At 32.1% G+C, this 10009-nt stretch overlaps 1 protein-coding gene across 3 annotated transcripts; it reads left to right on the forward strand.

Moving 5' to 3' along the window:
• The first annotated feature begins 1869 nt into the window (after positions 1-1869).
• LOC112710757 (uncharacterized) lies at positions 1870-8816 on the forward strand. Of its 3 annotated transcripts, none has more exons than XM_025763158.2 (11): positions 1870-1963; positions 2625-2783; positions 3648-4329; positions 4450-4534; positions 5341-5428; positions 5813-5997; positions 6169-6301; positions 6540-6676; positions 6814-6888; positions 8261-8356; positions 8513-8816. In XM_025763158.2, the coding sequence occupies exons 2-11, from the start codon at positions 2663-2665 to the stop codon at positions 8573-8575; spliced, it is 1665 nt and encodes a 554-aa protein (XP_025618943.1). In that variant the 5' UTR covers positions 1870-1963; positions 2625-2662; the 3' UTR covers positions 8576-8816. The 3 variants fall into 3 exon arrangements, with proteins under 3 accessions (XP_025618943.1, XP_025618945.1, XP_025618944.1); XM_025763160.3 differs by having other exon boundaries at positions 1953-2009; XM_025763159.3 differs by lacking the exon at positions 1870-1963 and adding an exon at positions 2089-2258.
• The last annotated feature ends 1193 nt before the right edge of the window (positions 8817-10009 follow it).

The following is a 10009-nucleotide window of genomic DNA, read 5'->3' on the forward strand; positions in this document are numbered from 1 at the left end:
AAGTATAGAGTTTGGATAAAAACCTTAATTTATTTCAAATCCAATTAATTGCCTTTAATTATTTTCAATAAAAATAATTTCTGAAATTAAAACTATAAATAAATATATAATTTGAGATTGATTCAAAATAGGACTTTTCAAAAGTCTTGGGTCTTACAAATAAAAAAATTCATTTTGTATCTCCTATATATGATAGATTAAGTGAAAATATTTATTTAAATAATCAACAAGTACACCGTCAACTTGATAACTTAGTTTAAGTAACAAAAAAATTTAACAAAAAAATAATTTATTTAGATATTTTTAGTAAATAAAAACATAAATATTTTGCTACTTAATTAGGTTTACTACAAATTGTTAATAACCTTAATTAATAACTAAATTAATAAATATATGCTTAATAATAACTTAAACTAAAAAAAAAACTAACCTAAACAAATATTTAACTAACATCCATTTTAAATTATGCCTAACATCGTATTCTAGCATTTAAACCAATCATAACTATATATTTATTCACCTAACATATACTACATATTACCTCTATAAAAGTACCATAATTATAGCAACACATCTATGCTTTAACATAACCATAAAATAAAAAACAACACCAACCTCAAAGTCGGCTGCCCCTGTAATGTGCAAAATCACGTTCAGTTTCTTAATATCTCCATCGTGATTATCAGCGCACGCCATATTCTTCAAGTAATTCGGAAATGTGATTAAAAAAGAGTAAAAGTGGGAGAAAAAATTAAAAAAGGAAAGTCAAAAGGTCTATATATATATATATATATATATATATATATATATATATATATATATATATATAGGCATCCGCTTCTCTTACTTGTTTACAGTATAAACAAAATAAGATAATATGTATCTCGTTTACACGGTAAACGAGATAAGAGCATTATATAACACGTGTATAAAACGTGGTACGACCATGTGGTTCCATGTATTATAAATGAGATACATATTATCTTATATCGTTTACACAGTAAACGAGATAAGAGATGTAATATTTTTTGATAAAAACACTCCAAAATATATATTTCGGTAATTAAAATATTTATTTTATTTATTTAAAAAAAAATTAATTAAAAAATTATACTATAAATAAAAATAAAATATAATAATATAAATATGCATGATGTAGTTAAAAATTTTACTTTTTCTTTTTTAATCCTACTCTTAAAATTTTCTATCCTATTTTCTTTTAATTTTTATCTAATTCTCTATTTTTTTTATGCAAATTCGGATCACACTCTTTGTTAGATAACCGTTGATTGAAGGTTCATCATCCTCCTTTTACAAACTAATCCAACTTGATATTCAGGTTGACTCTTATGAAGGGAGACAGTTATTGACTCAGAAACCTAATACAATAAATCTGTATATACAAATAGAGAATATAAATAATTAACCAGTTTTTTTCTTCTCATCTTACTCTCGCCATTCTCTATGTATATAATAATTGGATTCGGAAAGGGTCACGCCTGCCTGCTGGAAGATAAATATAATGTTAAATGTTAACAATAATGCAATGTATGCTATTTATTGACTCAGACATGTGATATGATAAATCTATGTACAATACAGGAAATATATTTTAATAATGAGTTTCTTTCTTCTTATCTTCGTCTCCGTATATAATAATAATAATAATAATAATAATAATAATAATAATAATAATAGGGTTCGCCAAAGGTCAGGTCCGCTTAAAGATAAATATAATATTTAAAAAAATATTATTTATATATTAAAATTGATTATTAAAATCAATTAATATATATTTATATAAATAATTTATTATTTAATTTATTTTTACTATATATTTTATATTGTACAAGATTTAAATTCATGCGTGGGTTGTTGGCCAAGTCAGTGAGAGAGAGATTGATACCATTTACTAACTCCGGATCTTTTTCTATCAAAATTTGGTTCCGCTATTTTCCACTGCGTAAGTTTCCTTTGGCTTCTTCCATTCTCTAGTTTTTTTTTCTCTCGTAAGTCTCTTTATTATTTTGCATGGACTGTTTTATTATTACTGGTCATATTTAAAAAGATAATAAAAAATTAGAGGGGAGGGGAGGGGAAGGGGAGATAAGTCTACAGAACCTCCTTCTTTGTTTCTTTCTTTTTAAAGTATTTTAGGGGTATGAACTTGTCTCCAAAGAGGTTTGGAGCATGGTGTTTATCAAAATCAACGTAATCTAATGAATTCATGTGTTGGTGTCCTTGATCGCTAATCCAGTGTAATAGCATTTTGCCTGAAGAAAATTCTTAGTTTAATGTGAATAATATAAGTATCCAACGCGGTTTAACCTCCGAATTTTGGTTCATAAAACTGTGATTATCATGATCAGAGTGAGAATCTGCATTGTGATCTCTGTTTGAATCAAGTGTACAACGCATTCTTAAACTTTTACGTTCCAAGAGTAACAATGCTGCTAGTTTTACCTGTTTCTATAACAGGCTCTATTTTTCTTTTCTAATAAAATTGAAAAATAGTTTAATGTTGGTTATCACTGATAACCATTATCGAAGTTCAATGACTTTCTCTGACTGAGTTTAATTTAGCTTTTAAGGGTTTATCTAACACATTGTTGCTTTGATTACAGTTCTTGACTGGGAGGATTTGGAGAAGACTGTACTGAAGATGGGAACAAAAAAAGACAATGCCGTTGGAATGGGGACCTTATGTACCCATGCTTTCTATGATTTAAAGCATGTATCGCCGGCAGTATTTCTGTATCTGCTGAAAGAATGTTATTTTTATGGTATGTGTACCTTCTCTATGCAATTTTACTTGTGTGCCAAGTGGTATTACAGGGACTTTCAGATGATGACTGCTACCTGTTTGCTGAAATGCTTCAATTAACCATGATAATTTGTTTCTCTCATACACTTAGCTAGACTGATTGCCATTTATTTTCCTATGTTTGTACAGTAAACATGTTCAACCCGTCTGAACCCTAGTACTTGAGGCATGTCTCGAGTATCCCCACGTCTAACCCCACGTCTAACGTTTCCCTTTTGTGCTGCAAATATCCATCATAGGCCATCATAGGATTTTTAGTGATAGTCTTTCTGTCATGTCCAAAGATTAATTTTCCAAACTCTCATTCTTCCACTTCTCGTACGAAGGTTATGCTGAGTGGTAGAATGAGAAGATATCATTTCATTTTTTTTTTTATATAGGGTCGATTTTTTTTGTGGTTAGTGGTGGGGCAGGGGAATGTTGTGATATGCAATCATCCAGTTTTTTTTTCGACTTTACATGTATGATGGCTTTTTTAATCTGTCATTGCCCATGTGTTTAAAGTGTTCACATTAGATTATAAAGTTTCTGAAAGTCATAAACAAGGGTGCACAAGAACAGGAAGGTGATTGTTTTGAAGTGCTGTAACTGAACATTTGTCTGAATCCAATATTTTATAATTTCAGATATAGGAGTTGTTGATAAAGTTTGTTGGCTACATTTAAATAAGTAGGAGAATTTCTTTACAATAATAACAAGTTAGCAAACATCTTTGTTGCAGTTGCATTTGATTATTCATTTGACTTCATGTGGTTCTGTCTCATCAACATACATTGTTTTTCTTACACTTCAACTTTGTTTCAATTCTAATGAAATTGCATAGGAACATGTAAGGCGACAGCAAAGTTCCGAGCACTTCAGTATCAAGTATGTCTTGTGCTCCAAAATGATCCAAAGCCTGGACCAGCAACTTTTACTGTTCAATGTCTATACTTGGCTCCTCTATTTGAAGATGATAGTCATGGATTTACCCATTTAATTATATCTGCTTTCCGCCGCTTTTTGAAAAGATCAAATACTTTGGAGGACTCCTTGGAAGTGAAAGATTTGGCTGCCCATCTAATTGTTGATATTATTAGGGGCCAGAGCTTTCATGATGAAAAGATTGTCATGAAACTATTGGAGACTTTTGATGTAAAATTATCAAATTTTGAGAAAGCAATGTGCCCAATTAAAGAAAATGATGGTGTAAGTTGTGGTACGGCAAAAGAATTTGTTGAGCGGTATATTGTTGAACTACTAGAATCCCAGCAGTATATAATAGCTGTCGCTTTAATGGAGCATTTCTCTATCAGTCATTATGGCCAGTCATTTCTCCTAGATATGATAAAGAGCAAACAATACAAAGCAGCAGAGAAGTGGGCGACGTATATGGGGAAGCCAATGCTATGCACCCTTATTGAGGAGTTCGTTGAGAAGAACATGCTAAAGGATGCCTATGAGATTATCAAGAAAAATAATTTAAAGCAGGATTTCCCGGATGTATACAAAAGGTGTAAGGAAAGGTTAGTGTATTTTACCTCAGTGGCTGTCTGATTTGTTGAAATCATAATAGATACAATTCCACCTCCCCTTTTCCTTTTTTGTTTTATTTTCATTTATATGATTACCTCATTGATTTGTAGCTCGCTAAAGAACTTAGCTGAGAAAGGATGTTGGGATGTGGCTGAGGCAAGAATAAATAATGATAGACAGCTTATGGAATATTTGGTGAGTAGTTATCGTTATCTTTTGCACAATGACTGTCATTCTACGTGCCTACTTAAACAAGTCTATACAGCTGGAGATTGTGCATAGAGTAAAGCTTTACTTTCGTTTTAAACTATCTCATTCAGTCTTCTTGTACTACATGGTGTCACCATTTTGTAACTGCTAACGTAAACTCGAATTTTTGTTGCTTCCTATTTTGATTTTATTGTCTATGGGCTCTTAGAGAACCTATTTCTTATTCTCCATTAGTTGCATGGTGCTTATCAGCAATCTTGGTTGGACAACGTCCTTTTGTGTCTTACTTAGCCAAAATATGAATTCCATTTTTTTAAGTTTATTTTTTACCAGTTCTACAGCTTACATGTATATCAGTACGTATGTGCCTCGATTTCATCTTCGTACTACCCAACATGGAAACTATTTGAATTGATTATGGTGGAATAGTGGATATAATGAACAAAATATGTTGAATATCTTGAAACTGGAGTGAGGACAGAGAGGTTGATGATTTCTGTTCCTGATGTTGATGTCTGATTGAGTTGGCTTGAACAGTGTGAGGTGCTCAGGAGGCTATGAAGCCTGGAAGTGACCAAGTAACTTTGCTTGAAGGAAGTATTATTATTGCATCAAATGCGTAATTGAAAATGATTATAGCTTTATGCTAAAATAGTTGTGGAGCGTATAGATATTATTTACTAATTTCCCATTGCAATATCTTAGTTCTTTCTTGAGATATTCTTAGCCATTATTGGCCCAGTGAGTTCTTGAAAGATTGTGTTGTAATGGTTAGCATTTATCTTTTCAAGGTTTATTTGGCAATGGAAGCTGGTTACACAGAGAAAGTTGATGAATTATGCCAACGATACTCCCTTGACAGGTTTTTGGATATCAAACGTAAGCCATTTCAATTCTGAGCTTGGAGCTTGAAAAAACTTGTAAAAAAAAAAGGTGTAAAAAAGGGATTTCCATTTTATTCCTCAGTCTTGGAAGGAGCAATTTGATCGGTGGTATAGAGTTAAACTGTTTGGGCTGCAGTATTGCTAACCTATTTAGCCAGCTATGGAGTAAGTGCAGCCCATTTTTATTGTTAATTAGGCTGTGCCCACCTGTTTGACACACCTACCTTTGTGGATTGTTCTGCACATGCAGGAGCTTTTGTTATCAGCTCACGGTTGATGTTATTGCTATTTTGTTTAATTTACATTATTGTTATGTAGAATGTCAAATATCTGCACTGTTATCCTCAGATGACAAACACTATATCTTTTTGTCTTTTAGTACCTGAAACAACTATACAAGAAGGGCGTTATTTGCATCTTGATGAACTACTAGTTGAAGACATCATTTGGGTTGATGAAGTTGAAGGTTTGCTTGATGCAACAAGTCATATAGATGGTTTTAAAGTTGTCGGTCTTGATTGTGAATGGAAACCTAATTATGTAAAAGGCAGCAAGCCAAACAAGGTAAATTAAATTGATCTTTCTGATGGATTAGTGTTTCTCCATGCATTTTCCGTTTTCCCCCATTTATTTGAATCATATGAAATTAGTTGTTAGGATCCTAGCCTTCCAAGTTTCAAAGGTGAAACTCTTGATTATCCTGTTTTCCTTTCTCCATCAATTCTCTTTTTTCAGGTCTCAATCATGCAAATTGCATCTGAAAAGAAGGCTTTCATCTTTGATCTGATAAAGTTACATAGCGAGGTGCCTGACACTTTAGACGATTGTCTAACACACATTTTGATGTCACCTAGAATTCTAAAACTTGGTAAGAAAATGTTAAAATTCATTAGTCTTGTGAATGTATCAACCAAAAAATACTTTTGGTGAACATTTCGTAACGCTAACTTTTTGTGCCATTATTATTTTAACTTGAATGAGCAAGCGGCTATCAATAGCTAGTATGGTCATGTTATGCTTCATAGTGGCTCAAACGCTTATGCTGTTTTGAATGTCTTTACTGGTAACCATTAGTCCATTACTCCTCCGTGGCTTATGTTTTTCAGGGTATAATTTCCAATGTGATACAAGGCAACTTGCTCAGTCATATCCAGAATTGAAATGCTTCAAGAACTACGAACTGTTATTGGACATTCAGAATATTTTTAAAGAACCTCGGGGTGGTTTGGCCAGGTTAACCGAGGTACTGTACATGTGAATGCCCTTTTGGTGTCTCAGGTCTTTCTTTTATGCACTTAACACTTGTGGGGGGTAATCTTTGAAACACTCGATTCTTTTTGTCATGGCTTATTTTGACACAGCTTGTATCTTTTATATCAGAAAATACTGGGAGCTAGTCTAAACAAGACGAGACGAAACAGCAACTGGGAGCAAAGACCTTTAACTCCAAATCAAGTAATGCTAATTTCTCCGTTCCTCTTTGTTATTCATTTAAAGCCTTTCATCTTCGTTGCGCCTGTTATGAATCATGTCTGAAGTCAGTCCTTTTAATTTGGAAAAATATTTTTTGAACACCAAACTCCTCGAATATTGAGCTAAAACTCACTTTATCATTTATGGATGAGAAATTATATAGGGTTTGGTTACTATTTTTATCTACTTAACATGTGCTTTAAGAACACTCGTTAACATATTACAATTATTTATCCTCTTGATTAATTCTCCTAAACATCTTCCTACATCAATCATTATTAAATGGAGAAGTTCTTTCAAGACATTGATTGTATCTATTTTTTGTTCATTCATTTACTAGTATTTAGGAGGATGTTTAACAAGATTACTAGCGACAAAGCATGTATGTTGCACACACGAGCCTATAAAGTTTGTCGAAATCAAATTGTTTTATGTCTCAAGCACAAAAGTAGACAGAATAACAAATAAAAAAGCATAGTAAAAGCTGTAAAAATTTTAGATGCAAAACAGTGCCTTCATAGAACATGTGTCGATTCCTAAATTAACATTTTGAAAATACGTTTGAACTTTGAACCGAAAAAAAAGAGTTAGAGCTTTATGAAATTAATGAGTTTGGCATCTGTCTCTGGTTATAAAAGGATTTGGAATAAAAATAGATGCTTAAGCTCAAATGTTTACCACTGAATTAGACACAAATTATAATCTACAGAACACATAATATATACGAAGTTGCATAAGACAATAGGATAAAGAATTATCAACACACAACTTTTTGCATGGGACCGATATGCTAAAATAGTCATTAACCCAAATTTAATTGTAACTGATAAAGCAAAAAGAACTTATTGACTGGGGTAATAACTTGTTACAATAATTCAAAGAGGAAGAATTTAAATTTTATAATATGAAAAGGGCTTTTATGTACCTCACTAAATCAAAGATATAATTGTTATATGGAAACTGAAATAGGAAGATACTTTCTACTCAAGGAAGAGAATAAAGGAAATTATGAAAATAGTCTTCACTTAATTAATGCCATAGCTATTCAATTTTCCGAAATAATGAATGCAACTAAGTTTAAAGTTACTTTAAACTGCTCAATTTGTTCTTTCTTTTCTTTTTCTTTAAACGTCATTGGGAAGGAGAAACAAATTTTATCACATATTACGAAGGAAATCAACACTTAAAGTTAAAACTCTTATTTTCCAACCTTGCATTTAACTTTGGTGTCAATAAGCACCCACTTTTTAGTGTACAAATAACACGATGCATCTTCTGTTTAAAGTTCTATAATCTGTTTGAAGTTTAAATGGAGTCATTTATTTAATAATCTAATACGGTTTTATATGTGCAGCTAGAATATGCTGCCCTGGATGCTGTTGTGCTTGTTCATATTTTCCACCATCTTTCTGGTCAAGGAAATGGTAAATTTGAGTGGAAGTCCCATATAGTGAGTAAATAATACCACCTTTCTCAATTGCATATTCTCTTTTCCAATTATTATGACATTTTCTTGTATAACATTGGCTTTTGTAAAAGTTTGCCTTTTGTAAGAATACCCTTGTTTGTATGTGGCTAATGATAAATGTTTCTAACTGCCTTCAAGGTGTCTCATTCTGAAACCAACAAGAAATCCAAGAAGAATTCATCAAGAGTTGAACAGACTTAGATTCAGAACAAGAAGCATTGATCTTGAACTTCCCATTGTCTATATTTTCCTTTTGCTTGCAATCAATTAGGGTCTTTTGTAAATATTTACAGGAAATGTTCCCTCAAACAGTAATTGGCATACATGATACATGGCTTCTGTGTAACTATGCCATTTCTTTCTATGCTCAGATATGGCGACTTTATTAACATTCATTTTTTTTTGTTGATATTTTATAAATGAGATCATGATTTTAGGATTAGATTAAGGGTCGATCTGGGTAAACAATTTAATTAAGTTCTTTTGAAAAAAGAGTTTAAAACATAAGGACTTATATTATAAATGCATTATTTTGTGCTTGGAAAGTTATCATAAAAATATTCATCTTAAAGTTGTGTAATAAATAGGAGTGATAAAATAGATTTTGAGAATTAGAGAAATCAAATTTTTTGACTTTTTCAAAAACTCTTAAATAACATTTATAAAAGTATACCAATCACTATTAGTGTGACTTTTCATAAGTCAAAGTCTAAAAAAGTAATTTTTTAAACTTTCTAAATAAACCCTAAGAGTTTGACATGTGGAGTGTTAAAGTTTGGTTTGTGTTGAAGTTTGGTTTGTCTCAAATAGGATTATATTAGTTCTAGAGAATGTGTTTATAACACTTGAAAGTATAGTGAAAATTTCACCAACGTTGTGGTGGAGACTGGATATAAGTTGCATTGCACAGAGAAACTGAACCAGGATATATGCTGGTGCCATTTTCTTCTTCTCTGCACTATTTTGTCTCTTTACGATTTATGAGACAACTAAATTGTCTTCTGCATAATCCATCACGTAGACAAACAGAAGCAAAGTTTCATTTCCAGGTTTTAAGGGTTAATCAATCAACTTAAAAGAAGGCCATAGATTCAATTCCTCTTCTCTAGGCCATCAAGAACTTTCAATTGGTATCAAGAGTTAGGTCTTAAGAATCAAGTTTCACAGCTTGGAGGAAAGGTCTAATGGCAAACAACATGGGTGCAACCACTGTGGCCTACACTGTAACAGAGGGCCAATCAAATAACAGGCCTCCCTTCTTCAATGGGAAGAACTATGCTTACTGGAAAGAAAGGATGCGGATCTTCATTCAATTAATTGACTATAATATATGGAAGATAATGGTGAATGGTCCTAAAATCCATACAAAGACAAGTGCTGATGGAGTAGTGACTCCAAGGGAGGAAGCCGAATGGAATGATGATGACAAAAAGAAGGTGGAGTTGAATGCTAAAGCAATAAACTTACTACACTATGCTATCAGCTTTGAGGAATACTGAAAGGTATCTAGATGCAAGACGGCAAAAGAAATCTGGAAGAAACTCCAAGTTACACACGAAGGCACCAAACAAGTCAAAGAAACAAGGATTGATATGCTGCGAAAAGAATATGAGATGTCCACCATGAAGGATGGAA

This window comes from Arachis hypogaea, chromosome 9 (genome assembly GCF_003086295.3).
Source record: "Arachis hypogaea cultivar Tifrunner chromosome 9, arahy.Tifrunner.gnm2.J5K5, whole genome shotgun sequence".
NCBI lineage: Eukaryota > Viridiplantae > Streptophyta > Magnoliopsida > Fabales > Fabaceae > Arachis > Arachis hypogaea.